Genomic DNA, 19,588 nt, shown 5'->3' on the forward strand with positions numbered 1-19,588 from the left:
TCTCCCAGTCCCTGCTGCTGAAAAACATCCCCAAAGCATGATGCTGTCACCACCATGCTTCACTGTGGGGATGGTGTTCTCGGGGTGATCAGAGGTGTTGGGTTTGCGCCAGGCAAAGTGTTTTCCTAGATGGCCAAAAAACTCAATTTTAGTCTCTTCTGACCAGAGTACCTTCTACCAAATGTTTGGAGAGTATCCCACATTATTTTTGGTGAACACCAAACGTGCTTGTTCATTTTTTTCTTTAAGCAATGGCTTTCTTTCTTGCCACTCTTCCGTAAAGCCCATCTCTGTGGAATGTATGGCTTAAAGTGGTCCTATGGACAGATACTCCAATCTCTGCTGTGGAGCTTTCCAGCTCCTTCAGGGTTATCTTTGGTCTCTTTGTTGCCTCTCTGATTAATGCCCTCCTTGCCTGGTCCGTGAGTTTTGGTGGGTGGCCTTCTCTTGGCACGTTTGTTGCGGTGCCATATTCTTTTCATTTTTAATAATGGGTTTAGTGATGCTCTGTGGGATGTTCAAAGGTTTGGATATTTTTATATAACTAACCCAACCCTGATCTGTACTGCTCCACAACTTTGTCCCTGACCTGTTTGGAGAACTCCTTGGTCTTCATGGTGCCGCTTGCTTTGTGGTGCCCCTTGCTTAGTGGTGTTGCAGACTCTGTGGCCTGTCAGAACAACTGTATATATAATGAGATCATGTGACAGATCATGTGACACTTAGAATGCACACAGGTGGACTTTATTTATGTAATTATGTGACTTCTGAAGGTAATTGGTGGCACCAGATCTTACTTAGGAGCTTCATGGCAAAGAGAGTGAATGCATATGCATGCACCACATTTCCGTTTAAAAAAATAATAATTTAACAATTTATTTTTTTAATTTCACTTCACCAATTTGGACTATTTTGTGTATGTCCATTTACATGAAATCCAAATAAAAATCTATATTCATATTACAGGTTGTAATGCAACAAAATAGGAAAAACACCAAGGGGGATGAATACCTTTGCAAGGCACTGTAGGTGGGAGGGGCTGAGGGAAGCTGATGGCTGGGATGTGTAATTGGAGACGGTGTGGAGTTGCTGGGCGGGAGATAGAATGATGGTCAAAGATAAAAGTACAAAAAATATTTTTCAAGTCAAAATAAAACATGACAAAAAGTAAGTTTGAATGACACTGAGGGTTAGTGTCTTTCTGAGGCTGAGGTTTTTCCTGAGGCTGATGCCGTGCAGGTGTTTGTACACATGCATATACACACAGTCTCATTCAAATGCACACAGGTGCACATAGACGGACACACACACTGGTAAATAGTGCCATACATGCACTCAAACATATTCAATTGACCTTGCTGTTATGATTTTTGTTGTCCTTGATGTCTGTTGTTTTTTGCATTGTTGTTTTCCTTTGTATTTCTATTTTTTCGCTTTTGTTAATTTTTTTGGTTGTTGGTGCATTGGGTATGGGGAGGCCTTGGGGTGAGGAATGTAAAATGTTTTTTTTAAGTACTAGTAATATATATTTTTAATTTGGGGGTGTGTGTGGGTGGGGTCTCAGATGGTTGAGGGGCAGCTCTTGGGGAACTGTGGGGGGAGGGATCTTGGAGGGCTGGCGGTTGGGCTGATCAATACCTGGTTTGGGTCCCAGTTTTTTTACTTTGTGGGAGATCTGCCGACGTGCCCTTGATCAGGGAGTTGACCCTACTTGGTTCTGTGTGTCGCTCTGGATGGGAGTCTAGTCATCTAACAATGTGATGTAGTTGTTGAGCAGCTTCACTGCAGGTATATTGTATTAAACATTCAATAACAAAATGGGGAAAAAATGTAAATAAATAAGAGTACCAGTCAACAGTTTGAACACACCTACTGATTCCAGTAATTGTATTTATTTGTACTATTTTCTACATTGTAGAATAATAGTGAAGACTTCAAAACTATGAAATAACATGGAATCATGTACTAACCAAAAACCTGTTAAACACATCAATATATATTTTATATTTGAGATTCTTCAAAGTAGCCACCCTTTGCCTTGATGACAACTTTGCACACGCTTGGCACTCTCTCAACCAGCTTTATGGAATGCATTTCAATAAACAGATGTGCCTTGTTAAAAGGACATCAGGAAACAGGGGGATGCACTCCCCTATCTACATCGATGGGGCCGCACCGGAGAAGGTGGAAAGCTTCAAGTTTCTTGGCATACACATCACTGACAAACAGAAATGGACCACCCACACAGACAGTGTGGTGAAGAAAGCGCAACAGAGCCTCTTCAACCTCAGGAGGCTAAAGAAATTTGGCTTGTCACCTAAAACCCTCACAAACTTTTACAGATGCACAATTGAAAGCATCCCATCAGGCTGTATCACCGCCTGGTATGGCAACAGCACCGCCCGCAACTGCAAGGCTCTCCAGATGTTGGTGCAGTCTGCCCAATGCATCACCAGGGGCAAACTACCTGCCCTCCAGGACACCTACAGCACCCGATGTCACAGGAAGGCCAAAAAGATCATCAAGGACATCAACCACCCGAGCCACTGCCTGTTCAAACAGCTATTATCCAGAACGCGAGGTCAGTACAGGTGCATCAAAGCTGGGACCAAGAGAAAAAACAGCTTCTATCTCAAGGCCATCAGACTGTTAAACAGCCATCACTAGCACATTAGAGGCTGCTGCCTACATCATGGGACCACGCAGCTGTCATACCGCTCAGGAAGGAGACGCGTTCTGTCTCCTAGAGATGAACGTACTTGTGTGAAAAGTGCAAATCAACCCCAGAACAACAGCAAGGGACCTTGTGAGGATGCTGGAGGAAACTGTTACAAAAGTATCTATATCCACAATAAAACGAGTCCTATATCGACATAACCTGAAAGGCCGCTCAGCAAGGAAGAAGCCACTGCTCAAAAAACTCCAGTGGTCTAGCATTGCTTCACTGTGCCACCAGAGACTCTGGGTTCGCGCCCAGGTTATGTCGCAGCCAGCCAAGACCGGGAGGTCCGTGGGGCGACGCACAATTGGCCTAGCATCGTCCGGGTTAGGGAGGGTTTGGCCGGTAGGGATATCCTTGTCTCATCGCGCACCAGCGACTCCTGTGGCGGGCCGGGCGCAGTGCGCACTAACCAGGTCGCCAGGTGCACGGTGTTTCCTCCGACATATTGGTGCGGCTGGCTTCCGGATTGGATGCGCGCTGTGTTAAGAAGCAGTGCGGCTTAATTGGGTTGTGTTTCGGAGGACTCATGGCTTTCGACTTTTGTCTTTCCCGAGTCCGTACAGGAGTTGTAGCGATGAGACAAGATAGTAACTACTAACAATTGGATATCACGAAATTGGGGAGAAAATTGGGTAACATTTAATTGTAAAAAAATTAAAAGCCAGACTGCGGTTTACAACTGCACATGGGGACAAAGATTGCACTTTTGTGAGAAATGTCCTCTGGTCTGATGAAACAAAAATTGAACTGTTTGGCCATAATGACCATCATTATGTTTGGAGGAGAAAGGGTCAGGCTTGTGAGCCAAAAAACACCATCCCAACTGTGAAGCAAGGGGGTGGCGGCATCATGTTGTGGGGGTGCTTTGCTGCAGAAGGGACTGGTGCACTTCACAAAGTAGATGGCATCATGAGGGTGGAAAATTATTGAAGCAACACCTCAAGACATCAGTCAGGAAGTTAAAGCTTGGTCGCAAATCCGTCTTCCAAATGGACATTGACCCCAAGCATACTTCCAAAGTTGTGGCAAAATGGCTTAAGGACAACAAAGTCAAGGTATTGGAGTGGCCATCACAAAGCTCTGACCTCAAACCTATAGATTTGTGGGCAGTACTGAAAAAGCATGTGCGAGCATGACTCAGTTACACCAGCTCTGTCAGGAGGAAAGGGCCAAAATTCACCCAACTTATTGTGGGAAGCTTGTGGAAGGCTACCGAAAATGTTTGACCCAAATTAAACAATTTAAAGGCAATGCCACCAAATACTAATTGAGTGTATGTAAACTTCTGACCCACTGTGAATGTGATGAAATAACTAAAAGTTTAAATAAATAATTCTCTATACTATTATTCTGACATTTCACATTCTTAAAATAAAATGGTGATCCTAACTGACCTAAGACAGGGAATTTTTACTAGGATTAAATGTCAGGAATTGTGGAAAACTGAGTTTAAATATATTTGGCTAACGTGTATAAAAAACTTCCAACTTCAACTGTATGTGACTCACCACCTGGATTCGGTCTTATGCAGAAAAATTTGACATTGTGTTTTTTACATTGGATAAAAGTAGAGACTAAGTGCTACCAAATGGTATATCATACACTGCATTTGAGGAACAATGGGTAAGTAATTCTGCTCTGAAAGTTGATCAATTTCTTAACTCACTTCTGAGAAAATGGCCTTTGAATGTTTTGGTATCTAGTGAAGAGCTTTGTCTACATCCATTCAGCATCGTTCACACCCTCTTAAGCTTTAGCCCCACCCATCTTGTTTTGCTCTCGGAATGCACACTTGACACTTTGGCCGATGATTTGTTTACTGATGGGTAACATGAAAATAGCCTAACCAGCTCTGCTGGCAACAATTTCATTTAGCTTTTTTTGCAGACGTTTACTGACACTGGCCATATTCAATGGGTGTTGTACACATGTTAGCTAACGAGCCAGCCAGCTAAAGTTAGCTAGTTAAATAACAATGAACACAGTGCCAAATCATGTCGTTACTACCCTGCATGAATACGGCTCTGGGATACGAACAATATCATCAGCTAGGGAGCCAGCCAGCTAACATTAGCTAGCTAGATAACAGTACGCTTTAGCTTGAAATTAAACCACTTTCTGTCAATATCTGAAAATGTACTGTAAGCTACCGCATTTCTGTACGTCGCGCTGTAACGTAATATTTCCAGGTCAACTGTAATATAAATACCATTGAAAAGCAAGATTTCTCCCCTTTCCAGCAAAATCAATGACGTTCGTCTCTCCATGATTGAAGAAGGCAATGAGCTCCGTTGGGTCTTTTAAAAATGGCGGCTGGGGAAGCGAAACCTACTGCGTCATAGGGAAAGTGGGAGATAAGCCGTGTGGGGAAACTGATTTTTTCACCCAATCTGTCCAATTTATCACCTCTAAAATGTAAATTAAACACTATAAAGAGTTTATATAATGTGTCATTACCTATTTGAAGGTTTGTGTCGAATTTTAAATCCGGTTTTTAGGGTGGCACTAAAGTTATCTTCAGAAGTAAACACCGGCTGTTGCGGCTTTTGAGAGTCATGATGGCTTGAAGTGATGACGCAAAAAATGAATGCATTCAGTTGGGCAATTAACTAGGTATCCCCCCTCACCCTGTCCCTTTCTTATTTTTAAACTGTGAGAGAAGCGCTCACCTGGTGGAGCGAGGCTGTATGTCAAAGAATGAGTTGCTCTATGCGTGCTATACGTTACGTCATGACACATCACAATTTAACGTACAGCTCCGGAGGCAGGGGCGAAAATCTGATATCAACTTTGGAGGGGACAATTACATGACATTTTCTCAATAGCCATTCCTGAGGGGAACACCAAAAGTAGTGCTGTAACACATAGCCTACGTTGTAATATGTTAAATGTATATTGAGGAACCATAATTACTACTACTGGATAATTGATAGGTAGTTAACTGAAGGGTTGTCCCAACTTGTTCAAATGTTTAAATCATTATAATACTACTACTAATAACAGTTATAGCAGTGTTCCTTATCAGTCCAGTATGTATGCAGATATTTGTATTTACAACCAGCAACACCAAGAAAGGCCAGTAGGTGGAAATGGTACTGTACACTGTATGGGTGCAGTTTTTGTAAATACAATGAACATGGTGCGATCTCATCTAAAATAATCTCCATTGAGAACCATCACAAAGTTGGTCTCCGTATTGAATTGACCTTTTTATTTGACTTTTTCTGATACATTTATATAGTCATTAAATATGTGTGTGGCACAATAGCTTAACAAGAACCAAAAGCTCAAAATAAGTACAGTTCTAAAAGCGAAATAACTACTTCAATGAATAACCCAAATAAAATCAACCAAAATACCCTTCAAAAATACTTATTTATTGTTCAGTCAGTGTCTCAACTCTTTAAACAGCAGCTATGGGCAAGTATGTCACACAAAGTATGTCATTTTAAATAAAATAACATAAAATAAATAATTAGTAAGTGTTTTGTCATGTACTAAAAACTGAAAACTACTGAACAAATATCATACTATACACCAGGGGTTCTTAAACAGGGGTCCGTGGACTCCATTGGGTCCCTGGTGAAATTGGAAGGGGTCCGTGGACTCCATTGGGTCCCTGGTGAAATTGGAAGGGGTCTGTGGACTCCATTGGGTCCCTGGTGAAATTGGAAGGGGTACGTGGACTTCATTGGGTCCTTGGTGAAATTGGAAGGGGTCCGTGGACTCCATTGGGTCCCTGGTGAAATTGGAAGGGGTCCGTGAAATAAAAAAGTGTAATGAATGTATTCAGATCCACAAGGATTCCAGTAACTTTACATATAATATAGGAGTGGAGATCCCTGAGGACCGCTCAAAACCTTGCCCGCCTTGCCTCAAAATATGCAGGGGTTCCAGTACCCAAAAACTGTTGAGAACCATTGCTATACACACACTACTGAACAAAATAACCAAACATATGTTTGCGGGTTTCAATGGATCCAACAAATTGCTGGCAGATATTTTCGCTCGAGACTGTCCAGCCTGTCTTTATGTACATTACAGACAACTGCGCAGTTCAGTCTCTCTTGGCCCATGCTAGCCCGTAGCCAAGTCTTTAAACTGCGGAGTGCACTGAAACTCCTCTCAGACTCACATGAAGACACTGGCAACACAATCAAAATTCTGATCAGCACCTCAACTTGGTCAAACTACCCCTGCACCTCCACTGGAAGCCTCCTGAGGACCTATGCTGCTTCTCCAATGCTGTATTTGTTGCGAAAGAGGCAACTGCACTGAAAGATAATCTATGTTCATCTCAGGGTACTGATCTAGAGACTCATCCAACTCCCCCGTGAGAAGCGCTCTTTCCAACTTTTGCAGGATGGTCACCAAGTTGAACCTCCATACCATCCAACACTTGGTGCCCAATAGTGATACACTGTTTTGCCAGCAAATCGTCTTGGGTGTGTCTCAATGAGTTCAATGGTGTCAATCAATGTTATTGCTTTCGCATACAGTGCAAGGTAGCTTTCATCATTTCTCTTGCCCCTAAGAGATGACTGCACACACTCGACTGCAACCTGCATACCAGAGACAGTCTGAGTTTTCTTCTGCAGTGAAATGTTTAGTCATTCAAGCTCTCCAAGAACAACAAAGGCAAGTGTGAGGCCCAACACAGTCTTGCCTTTGCTGAAGTGCTCAAATAAGCCACTGGCAGTTGAAGCTGTCTTGGATTCAGTTTTTGCCATCTCCTCTAGGCTGCTTAGTACCTGCTCATACTGCCCTAGCACAGCTCTAATAGCAGTATTCCACACAGTCCACCTTGTTGGACATGGGGATTTCAGGGTGGTCAAATGTGCATCTTTGACTGGATTAACCTCACGTTAGTTACGTGCATTGAGTGCCTTTTAGATGGTAGACACGAACCCTCTGTCACCTCGCCAGCTAAGGAACACTACATTGCATTGCTAGCTTCTCTCATTGACTCAAATTCAAATAGCTGCAAACACTGGTTGATGTTACTGTAGGTAGCTAGCAAACATCAGCTAACCACTAGCTAACATAGAGAGTGACCTGTAATTTAAAGCAGCAAAAAATGAAGACTGGCGACGGTTCTAAATGTGTTTTCTTGTATTGAGTGGTAGAAGTAAAGAAATGTCTAACATATCCTTTGTTTGAACTACTTACTGGAGGTCAGCCACCAATGACAGACTCTGTCAGATTCCCACACATGCACAGTACCTGCATCATGTGCCACTGTTGAGGGTGGGAGGAAGTGGATCAAACCATTGTGAGGCAAAGGGCGGGGGGGGTCCGCAATATTTTGAAACTTAAAAACGCGCTATTAAGTGTTTATAATCAGCACAAGTGCTTTCATTATTATTATAATATTATTTAAATTACATAGTTATGTTTACAGTGATATATTCGGGGGGACAAATCATATTTTTCCCAGGATGGGGTGGTCGTGTCCCTGGGATTTCCGGCTATGGTCGGAGGATCCGTTTTTTCAATTTTTCTCCAAAACTATCGGGCCATTACCATGTCATACAATGGTTGAATAGAAATGTAGTTCACACCGCAGATTGTGAGGCCAACACAATCGCTACAGTCCCATTAGTTTTCATTGCAGCCCTGTTTGTTTGCCGCAGTTGCGCAAATGTGTATGTAATGGGGTTAGCAAACAGTAGCAAGCTAATGCTAGACTATCTTACCTGTATACATCATCATGCACGGTTGCCCTTAGTTGTAGCTATCATACTCTAATTCCACTGATTTCAAAACTTGATCCTCCAGAAAGTGGAGAGCAACACTTATGCAGCTTCACTACACAATGCATAAAAAAAGCTGCGTTTGACAGGATTACCAACACAGACTGTCGAGCTCAAATAGACAGAAAGAAGCCTTCTATATGGCTCGGCATGTCCAGCCCACTCATTATCTCAACCAATCACGGCTAGTGGGAAGGTTGCTGACTTTTTCTGTGGCTTAACCAACAAGGCTCTTAATTTAACAATTGTATTCCTATTTACAGATGGCATAGAAGTTGGTTACTAAGGCACATGAAAGTTCACATGTTCGAGAAAGCATTTCTGTCAAAAATCTCATTTTGATTTTTTTTAAATGGCTCTCCTGTGAAGTCGTGACTTGCGACATACGACTAGTTTCCTGAATCGGGTCAAATATGTGGGAACTCCTTCAAGACTGTTGGAAAAGCATTCCAGGTGAAGCTGGTTGAAAGAATACCAAGAGTGTACAAAGCTGTCATCAAGGCAAAGGGTGGCTACTTTGAATAATCTCAAATCTAAAATCAATTTTAATTTGTTTAACACATTTTTGGTTACTACATGATTCCATATGTGTTATTTCATAGGTTTCATGTCTTCACTATTATTCTACAATGTAGAAAATAGTAAAAATAAAGAAAAACCTTTGAATGAGTGGCTGAGTCCAAACTTTTGACTGGTACTCTTTCTATCTATCTATCTATATATATATATTCCACCACTAATGTCCATTGCTTGTGTTACTTCTTATTGATGTCCTTTAGTAGTGGTTTCTTTGCAGCAATTCTCCCATGAAGGCTTAATTGGATGCAATTTCTGAGGCTGGTAACTCTAATGAACTTATCCTCTGCCGCAGAGGTAACTCTGGTTCGTCCTTTCCTGTGGCGGTCCTCATGATAGCCAGTTTTATCATAGCACTTGATGGTTTTTGTGACTGCACTTGAAGAAATGTGCAAAGTTCTTAACATTTTACGGATTGACTGACCTTCGTGACTATGAGTAATGATGGACTGTCATTTGTCTTTGCTTATTTGAGCTGTTCTTGCCATAATATTGACATGGTATTTTACCAAATAGGGCTATCTTCTGTATACCACCCCTACCTTGTCACAACACAACTGATTGGCTCAAACGCATTAAGAAAAGAAATTCCACAAATGACCATTTAACAAGGCACACTTGTTAATTGAAATGCATTCCAGGTGACTACCTCATGAAGCTGGATGAGAGAATGCCAAGAGTGTGCAAAGCTGTTATCAAGGCAAGGTGGCTACTTTGAAGAATTTCAAATATAAAATTTATTTTGATTTGTTTAACACTTTTTTTGGTTACTACATGATTCCATATGTGTTATTTCATAGTTTTGATGTCTTCACTATTATCTCAAATGTAGAAAATAGTACAAATAAAGAACCTTTGAATGAGTAGGTGTGTCCAAACTTTGACTGGTACTGTATATCAGGTAAAATAGGGGAAACACTTCAGTTGAGAAACCTTCGTAGCACCTACAAAAGCTATACATAACACCTGAGATAGACAGTTGTCGACATCACAGAGAACACCTGGTTGAACCTCTACTGACTATCAGACTGTCTCCCCTCAACTGTAGTGTCCCCCCTATTTAACCAGAGACCTTTGTTTCCTTTAAAACAGGAAGAGTCCTGTCCTGTCTCCCAGTATTAGGAGGACGCTGAAGCTGGTGCATCACAAAGAGGATGGCTGTGGGGGGTGCAGTCTGTTAACCCCCTGGGTCAGACCCTGGGTATTACTGGGCCACGGTAGGAGTTCTGGGTGATGGAGCCTTTATCTGTTGCTTCACAACACCCGAACCAGCAGAATGGGTGAGCTCACAGAAGCCTCTTGGGATTTCACCTGAGTGGGAGGAAGAGGCAAAAGGAGGAAGGGTCAGCATACTTATAGTTCATGTTACTATGTAATGTCATGACTTATGTTATGCTGAGTCATTGCGCTATCTGAAGTAAGACAATGAAAACCCTCCATTAAAGATTTTTAACAAAAATTACTAAAATAATGCACATACTTCTTTAATTCCTAACCAGTGTAATATTAATACACTCATACTTAGACACTAGCAAATTAAATTAGGGTAACTTAAATCTGCTGATGGTAGGCCTACAACAAGTATGATCCCAATAAGGAGGTGTTAGAAGATGTTATCTGTACAATGGTATTACAAAAAAAAACATTAACTAAGTGAGAGTCAAAGAGGGGATCATGTACTGCTGTTTAATGCCAGTAGGGGGCGTTCTACTGTTAAAGGATAGTGGTAGAGGTCTTCGCAGGTTCCGAAATGGACCTGGAGCTTTGCCACCCGGACAACTACACCTGTTTCGTATATAGATCTGGTTGGATCCAGACTCGATCTGACCTGAGTGAGGGAAGCAGCAGAAAATGTATTTTTTGAGCTACTTTACTAACCAGAGCTGATAAAGCGCAAGAGGAGGGAGAGAGGTGCCACTCTAGCAGGCAGGGAGGGGCTGTACTGTGAGCGATTGAAACAGGGAGGAGGGAGCGAGAGATGAGACAGCAACCAACCAAGCCGACTCACACTATAGTAGACTAATAATTGCCATAGGTAGGTTATTTATCATAAAATATGATTACGTAGTACCTGATTTGACTACACCAACCCGCGAGAAGCTAGTTAAACTAGCTAATGTTAGCTAGCTAGGCTAACAGGCTGCAGTGCACACATTTTCTAATCGTACAGTTAAAAATAACAACAACTCCATTCAGAATATTAAGTAGACCCTACCTGTTGGCTCTTGGTCGTTGTAGCCTATCCTTCTCCTTTAACTTTAAATTCTGTCATTGTAATTCCATCTTCCATTGATTATATATCTCCTAACCTTTGCCACACACGGAGTGAGCTCTATGACTGTAGCCTATTGCCGCATTGATGACTCATGATTGGCCAACAACAAGCTACACGCACCACACTCCACTCTCATGAAAAGCAAGAGCAGGAGCATACATTTTAAAAATCTCTCTCTCTCTCTCTCTCTCTACTGTAGCAGTCAAGTTCAGATCTATACGGCCCATTCCGGACAAGTCAGTTAAAATTACCCATACAGTCATAATAAATCCGACCCCAACCCGTGACATTATTTAGAATTCTGGATCTGGACCCACTCGGGTCCCAGATCAGGTCTCGGGTATTCGGGTACAGGTGGATCCATGAAGACCTCTAGATGGTGGTTAAAGGAAGGGTGGATTACAGGAAGCTGATACAGGCACACTGACAGGCACGGCAAGCCAGGAAGCAGTACCTTTACCAACCCAGGGACAGGAGGAAGAGGACAAAGAGGAGGAGGAAGGGGGGGAGAAGTGGAGGACATTCTCTGCTTGTTCTCCTGGAATAACTCAAGGTAGAGCAAGAGGGAGCGAGACAGAGGTAGATAAAGTGCAGGTGAGGTGAGAGAGGAGGGCGGGTGAGATAGGTATTCCATCTGCTCTTTTTCTCTAACAGTGATTTTTCTAAAGAGTGCATGACATAGAAATGAGTCAAACAACAGCCTTATAGAGGGTACGAGAAGAACAAAATAAGCCAGACCCTGTAAAAAGAGTGAGCTCACCTCTAAATTTGTCCGTGCCTTCTTCAAGACATCCTTTGTTGTCGACACTGTAAACAACCAGGGACAAAACAGTTCTGATTCATCTGTGACTGTCGCCCATCACTTCAGCACACACACATGCAAACACAAACGAGTCATATCACTGAGCCATTACAGAGTCTGCGCTGAGGGCCAGAGGATGAAGGACATTCAATTATGAAGAGACAGAGAGAGAAAGAAAGAGTTGGAGAGAGATGAGTCGGTCCACGACAGAGGGAGAGGGCAGTGAAAGAGAAAGAAAGAGAAACAACGGGTGTGCGAGCGAGAGAGAGGAATGAGGGGGGAGAAATTATGAACAAAGGAATAAACAAACAGGAAGATACATGACTGTGCATATGAGGCGGACAATATGAAAATAATAGAATAAGACAGGAGAGGGGGAGAGAAAGAAGAAAACAGAGGAGGGGAGGGGAGAGGTAAAGTGGTGAATAGTGGGGGAAGAGAACACGAGTAATTGAGACGAGAGTAGTGAGAGTCACTCACGTTGGCTGACGATGAAGTGTTCCATGCTGTCTTTGGTGCGGTTGGAGCTCTTCAGGGTCTCCATGGCGTCCCTTAGAGCCTCCTCCTGCTGTGAGAGCCGCTGACGGAGCGTGTGGACCTCATCCTTTAGAGACAGCTCCTAGACACACACAGATTGTCAAAAAAACACACTGTCACATTTCAAACATGTACACACACCTGTAAAGAGCAGTGAGGTTACAGTGATTTCACCTGGAGTGACGTGACAAATGTATAAACAAAGTCACCACTAAAGCACACAAACTCTAAACAATGATCATTAACTTCACACGCGCAACACGCTAACAGAGAAAGCAAATCCCCTTAACGTAAACCTTTGCAAACGAACATAAAGAGTGGACAGTGTCTCTGTATGTCATGCACATGAAGGCATTATGAATGCTTTATGAATGCTTTATAAAGAGTATGTGTTTCTGACCTTGGTGCTCTGAGGGTACCCCTCACAACTGGGCAGGGCTGCCCTCCAGAACATTCTGAGCAAGGAGTTGGCTTCCTCAAGGATCTGCCGCAGGGTCTTAGTGCTGGTCAGCAGTCTACTCGCGAAGCCAGGATCCGCAGGCTGACACACAGAGAAAGATACATGCACAGAGACAGTTTGACTAAACAAATCTAACTAAAACACAGGATAACAATACAAAAGTGTGACATATTTTCAGTTTAACTAGCTATAGTTTGTTGAATTTCAACCAATGATCTAAAAGTTACTCTCGGGATCATTAACTCCTCTGTAAAATGTCTGCTGCTCCTCTAACCTCTAAAGGACCCCTGACCTCTCACCTTATCCAGGCTGAGCTCCAGGAGAGCATGGTTGGCAGTGGCCTGGAGGGCAGCCTCCATCTTGCCGATGAGGACGTGTCCCTCCAGCATCTGCTGCTGTAGGGCATGGAAGTCATCAACGTGCCCTACAGCGTAGCGGCCATTACGGTTTGTAAAAGAGACGTCTGGTTCTTGGCCCTCCAGAGAAGAGTCAGTCTCCTGGGGATCCAGTGTGGGGGAGAGAGGGGAAGCAGGGCTGAAGAGTTCAGTCTCTCGGACAGGGGGAGAGAGAGCAGGGTCTGTGAGGAGAGGAAGAGTGGAGAATCAGTGTTAGAGTTGGGGTAAATCTCAAATGGCATGTTGCCCTATTCCTTAACTAGTTCACTACTACTTAGGCTCTGGGCAAAAGTAGTGCACTATATAGGCAGGAATAGAGTGCAATTTCGGACACTTTGTTAAGTGCCAATAAGTGTGGTAGAATATGTGGTAACAATGGTAACCGTATCCCAGAATGCATGCAGCGTAGCACTCCCTCGCTCTCACCGTGGAAGAGCTGTCTCTTCGCTGCAGGAGGGCATGTCGCAGAGGTCAACTGCTGCCCCAGCTGAACATGCAGGTCCCTGGTGTCAAAGGGCGCAGACTCCCCTGAGTGTGACCGTTCACCTGTATGTGTATTCTTTGGGACGCCACACACTCTGTGGTACATCTGGAGCTTATACTGTAGAGAGTGGATAAGGCCATGGCTCTCACACACCTGCTGCTCAAAGACATTCACCTCGTGCTGCAACCTGGGGACGCACACAACACAGTTATAAACACACACACACACACACACACACACACACACCTCCTACCTTTTGATGGCCTCCTGGTTGTTATGCCTGTCCTGTTTCAGCTGGGTGATCTCCAGGGTCTGAGCCTGTGTCTGCTTCTGCAGTTTCCTGCCCGGCTCCGCCCACCGCTCGGTCTCTAACTCTGCCTCCTTCACACGGGCACGCCCCAACAGCAACGCCTCCCGCAGCTGTTCCGCCTCCTTATTGCTGTCTAGAGGGTACAGAGGAACTCAGATACCAAGACAGAAATTACAAGGAATAATATGGTATAATGAGGCATAACACTTAATGTTTATCATTCTTCTCTCATTGAGGTGACTTAAAAAAAAGTTTGATTGTTGCATTTCCTTTAAAAACAGCTCATTTTTTGTACGTCATTTTATACATATGCATAATAGCATAAAACACGCCATTTGAATATTACATTAAAATTTGTTAAAAAGTACATGTTGCTTATTTAAAAACAATAGAAACAACCAGGAATAAAAGTATTTTTTCTTGTAAAAACATCCAATTCTGTAGAAGCCATTTAAAATGTGAACAAATTATTTAACAAAGGTAAAACATTTTTAAGACATGAAAACATGTTAAAAAGTAATTTTGTTAAAAGGCTGTCTTCGGTCCTTTGTACAGGAACGGGGTGAGTCCTTATCAAACTCGCCTCCTCCTGCTCCTCTGAATCAATTTCCGTCCCATCCGTCGGGGCCCAGAGGAGATCCCTCCCCTAGGCGCATCGCCATAGGCGCTGCAGCTCTGTCAGGCCGTGGCCGCCGGAACCTGGGGACTCGATTAATGCCCTGGTTGAACCGGGTTAGCATTGACTGCATTCGTGAATCACACTCCCAGAAAAAAAGGGTACGGTTAGGGTACAGTATTGTTCCCAGGGGTAAAAAGGGGTAAAAATATTGAAATAAAATACACATAATGTACCTTCAGAGGTAGACATAATGTATAATCTCACATGGTACTGTTCGGTAATCTGAGTACACGTCCTGGTAATCTGTCTTGCTCCGCGGCCTTGTGAATGTTGACCTATTTAAAGGTCTTCCTCACATCGGCTATGGTGAGCGTGATCACACAGTCGTCCGGAACAGCTGGTGCTCTCATGCATGCTTCAGTGTTGCTTGCCTCGAAACGAGCATGAAATGCATTTAGCTCATCTGGTAGGCTCGCGTCACTGGGCAGTTCTGGGCTGGGTTTTCCTTTGTAGTCCATAATGGTGTACAAGCCCTACCACAACCGACAAGCGTCAGAGCCGGTGTTGTAGGATTCAATATTAGTCCTGTATTGACACTTTGCCTGATAAATGGTTCGTCTGAGGGCATAGCGGGATTTCTTAAAAGCTCCAGCCTTTAGCTCGGTGCGGATGTTGCCTGTAATCCATGGCTTCTAGTTGGGATATGTACTTACGGTCACTGTGGGGACGAAGTCGTCGATGCACTTGTTGATGAAGCCGGTGACTGAGATGGTATACTCCTCAATGCCATTGGATGAATCCCGGAACATATTGCATTTTGTGTTAGCAAAACAGTCCTGTAGCTCAGCATCCGCGTCATCTGACCACTTCCATATTGAACAAGTCACTGGTATTTCCTGCTTTAGTTTTTGCTTGTAAGCAGGAATCAGGAGGATAGAATTATGGTCAGATTTCCCAAATGGAAGGCGAGGGAGAGCTTTGTATGTGTCTCTGTTTGTGGAGTAAAGTTGGTCTATTAATAGTATTATTAATAAAAACTATTAATTAAATAGTACCCACAAAACATAGACTGGTGTTTTGCGGGTACTATTTAATGAAGCTTGCCAGTTGAGGACTTGTGAGGCGTCTGTTTCTCAAACTAGACACTCTAATGTACTTGTCCTCTTGCTTAGTTGTGCACCGGGGCCTCCCACTCCTCTTTCTATTCTGGTTAGATACAGTTTGCGCTGTTCGGTGAAGGGAGTAGTACACAGCGTTGTACCAGATCTTCAGTTTCTTAATAATTTATCCTATTGAATAGACTTAATTTCTCAGAACAAGAATAGACTGACGAGTTTCAGAAGAAAGCACTTTGTTTCTGGCCATTTTGAGCCTGTAATCGAACCCACACATGCTGATGCTTCAGATACTCAACTAGTCTAAAGAACGCCAGTTTTATTGATTCTTTAATTAGAACAACAGTTTTCAGCTGTGCTAACATAATTGCAAAAGGGTTTTCTATTGAACAATTAGCCTTTTAAAATGATAAACTTGGATTAGCTAACACAACATGCCATTGGAACACAGGAGTGATGGTTGCTGATAATGGGCCTCTGTATGCCTATGTAGATATTCCATTACAAATCAGCCATTTACAGCTGCAATAGTCATGTACAGCATTAACAATGTATACACTGTATTTCTGATCAATTTGATGTTATTTTAATGGACAAAAAAAATGCTTTTCTTTCAAAAACAAGGACATTTCTAAGTGACCCCAAACTTTTGAACGGTAGTGCATATTTTATGGAAAAGATATGTTGTATGTTTCTGAACGATGCATCATGCTGCCTTGTTGGCAACATGACCAAGCAGAGCAGATTACTGTTCGATTTGAAAGGTGCGCTCCTCCCTCGCCGCTTTTTCCTGCTCACGTCAGCTTAATCGAACTCCCTCACTGTGTAAGAGTATTGAGAGTATTTTGTGTATTAGGAGTATACTAGGGAGTAATGAGAGTACTCGGAGCCGGGGCGGTTAGTTACCTCTGCTGGCTTGTTGGAGTCTGTCCTGCAGGCTGAGGTTCTCCTCTTTCAGAGCTCTGATCTCACTGGAAAGCTGGCTGACAGAGTCCAAGCCCTGGATGCAGATGTTGGTGGGGGCACCTGAGGAAGAAGAAGAAGGATGAGGAGAGATAGTACATTTCACTAGTGACTGCAAAGTTGGATGTCTAAAATATATCAACATCTGAGTAACGGTGGGTTGGTGGTCTAGTACCTTTGTCTCTGGCTTGGTTGACCAGTCCCTCCTCCAGCTGCTGTCGGAGGCGATCATTGGTCTGGATGGAATCCTCCAGGCGTTGACGTAGACTCCTGATCTCCCTCAGCTGCTCCTTCAATAGGTCAGAACCTGCACCAAACCACACAACAAAATACTGGTTACATTTCACAACCTAAAAAATGTGTATAGAATATATATATATATATATATATATATATATATATATATATATATATATATATATATATATATGTATAAACACAATTATTTATTTATTAAAAGGGCATCCAAAAAACATATACATAAACACACACACACAGCTTTGTTTTTGTTACATTTCAGGACTTTATGGAGTGTAGAAATTTTGACCATTAAAAATTATATTTTCCCTAACCCTAAACCTTCAACCTAACCCCAGCCTTAACCCCAAAACCCCTAAACCTAACCTTTCAAAAAAGTTATTGTTTTCTGACTCTTTCAGGGCATTCTGGTGAATTGTCTGACCATTGGGGTCCTGAGAATGTAGGAAAACAAGTACACACACACACACACACACACGTTTACATTAAAACTCAGATAAACACACACCTGTATGGCTGGTGCCAGACTGGTATCCTGACGACCCTGATGACAAATCAGCAGCGCCAATTCTAATTGGCTGAGCACCGTAAGCCATATCCCACATTGCACTGCTCTCCAGGAGGCTGGTGCCCACCTTCATGGGGCCACTGTGAGGAGACGGGTGGAAGGACAGAGGCTGGGCCAGGTAACTGGAGGGATCTGCCGACATCTGGAAGCCAATAAACGGCTTGGCTGAAGGAACTGAAAAACCTGCAGTAAGAAAGAGAGAAAAGCCCAAGCATGAATAAACAGGTTGGCCAGACAGCTTGTTGTGAGAGATACCTCAGAGAGCGTCCAAACACTATCAGAACCTCCAGTGTTGGGATGTTAGGATGGTGGAGAGTTACGTTGTAGGAGTGGGGTTAGGCTGGGTATGAATTAGCTCAAAGCCATACAGCACATCAACTTGCTCAATTACACTTGGGCCTGGAGAGGCCAATGTGACACGTCCTACCTCATTCAGAGGAAAAGCCTAATGGGTGGTGGGTTAGCACACACACTCACATGTTTATTCTTGCTCGTCTGGAATCTCAACAGGACAATACACCTGCAGTCCTGTCTGACATTACTACCATGGGGCATAGTTCAGAGCTTTGAATGTGAAACTCACTTACTGTACATCAAGTTTATCGACGATACTAATACTACTATCCCCGTGCCAGATTACACTATAACTGTAATACAAAACTTTAAAAGTACATTTTAAAGCTTATAACCTCATGTAGTGCTTAAAGCTTAACAAATGTAGCCACTCCATCCTACACACACACACACACACACACACACACACACAAGGTGCAAGCAGAGTGACGCACGCTCAGTATCTCCCAGCTGTCTCTGTAACATCTGCAGCTCCCGGTGAACCTCTGCCAGGGAGAAGCCCACGGGCCCGCTGCCATGGTAATGGGGTCGCAGGGTGCCCGTGTAGGGGTCAAAGAGCAGAGGGGCTCTCTGAGAGGAGAGGTCTGGGTGGTAGAGAGGCTGGGGTTGGGGCTGGGGAGGGGTGGGGAGGGAACGGGACACTGGCCCACTGTAGAGGCCTGGAGGTATGGAGGAGAAATACAGGTGAAAATAGAGATGAAAAGACGACAGGGATACAGAAAGAGGGGTGGGACCGGGAGAGGTATGAGGAATGAGGGAAGAAAACACTTCACAATGTCTGGACATGATAAAGTACAGAATGTGGATACAATGACAATGATAACAATGTGTTGAATAATGCAGTCACTTCCACTCCTCCTCTCTCTTCCTGTCTGTCTGCCTACCTGTCTGGGTCTGTGTGTCCTCTGGCGGCTGCATGCTGAGACAGCTGATGGAGGACTGGTGTCTGTGGGATGAAGTGTTGGATGGAGGGGTGGAGGGGTGGCGTGACATGGGCACACTGTTACAGTGGGAATCTGAGAGATGATGAATGAAAAGAAGACCGTTAAGTTGTGCACTACTGGGCATGCATTCGAAATATGGATGGGTGTGTGTCCGTGTGCGTGTGTGTGTCTATTGTTTACTGCACCTGTACTGGCTCTAGGGGAGGCACGTCTGTCTTCCTGGCCATACTCGCTGGCTGCGTCTATGTCTGAGCACAGCTCCAGGTCCTCATTGGTGGAGCCCTGATCATCAGACACAAATGAGATGCGGTCTGATTGGTCAGTGGTGTCAGAGAGGGCATGGCTACTGCAGGGTGTGTCAGAGCGCGGCTGGCGCTGGTTGAGTTTGGCTTGGAGAGACTCAATGACCTTATCCTTTTGTTGGAGCTCCTTACTCAGCCTGTACACACACAA

At 43.6% G+C, this 19,588-nt stretch overlaps 1 protein-coding gene and 1 long non-coding RNA gene across 22 annotated transcripts in view; one reads left to right on the forward strand and one right to left on the reverse strand.

The window, feature by feature from the left end:
• LOC149984020 (uncharacterized) overlaps nucleotides 1-19,588 on the forward strand; it is a 468,468-nt gene that overhangs the window by 244,803 nt on the left and 204,077 nt on the right. The window lies entirely within an intron of this gene.
• Nucleotides 9,765-19,588, reverse strand: part of pde4dip (phosphodiesterase 4D interacting protein) — a 119,530-nt gene continuing 109,706 nt past the window's right edge. For 8 of the 21 annotated variants that reach the window (XM_036968460.2, XM_036968458.2, XM_036968459.2 and 5 more), the window contains 14 exons: nucleotides 19,321-19,574; nucleotides 19,076-19,207; nucleotides 18,626-18,850; nucleotides 17,778-18,020; nucleotides 17,187-17,318; nucleotides 16,955-17,074; nucleotides 14,258-14,447; nucleotides 13,947-14,191; nucleotides 13,425-13,702; nucleotides 13,066-13,206; nucleotides 12,609-12,747; nucleotides 12,087-12,133; nucleotides 11,781-11,864; nucleotides 9,765-10,362 (listed from right to left, as the gene is read on the reverse strand). In XM_036968460.2, the coding sequence (XP_036824355.2) occupies nucleotides 10,306-10,362; nucleotides 11,781-11,864; nucleotides 12,087-12,133; nucleotides 12,609-12,747; nucleotides 13,066-13,206; nucleotides 13,425-13,702; nucleotides 13,947-14,191; nucleotides 14,258-14,447; nucleotides 16,955-17,074; nucleotides 17,187-17,318; nucleotides 17,778-18,020; nucleotides 18,626-18,850; nucleotides 19,076-19,207; nucleotides 19,321-19,574 (2,287 nt within the window). In that variant the 3' untranslated portion in view covers nucleotides 9,765-10,305. Of the gene's footprint in view, nucleotides 10,363-11,780; nucleotides 11,865-12,086; nucleotides 12,134-12,608; nucleotides 12,748-13,065; nucleotides 13,207-13,424; nucleotides 13,703-13,946; nucleotides 14,192-14,257; nucleotides 14,448-16,954; nucleotides 17,075-17,186; nucleotides 17,319-17,777; nucleotides 18,021-18,625; nucleotides 18,851-19,075; nucleotides 19,208-19,320; nucleotides 19,575-19,588 lie in introns of those variants that run through there. The other 13 variants (XM_090232061.1, XM_090232060.1, XM_090232051.1 and 10 more) reach the window with 4 other exon arrangements.

Source organism: Oncorhynchus mykiss, chromosome 4 (assembly GCF_057628025.1).
Source record: "Oncorhynchus mykiss isolate SJ-2025 chromosome 4, ASM5762802v1, whole genome shotgun sequence".
Classification (NCBI taxonomy): Eukaryota; Metazoa; Chordata; class Actinopteri; order Salmoniformes; family Salmonidae; genus Oncorhynchus; species Oncorhynchus mykiss.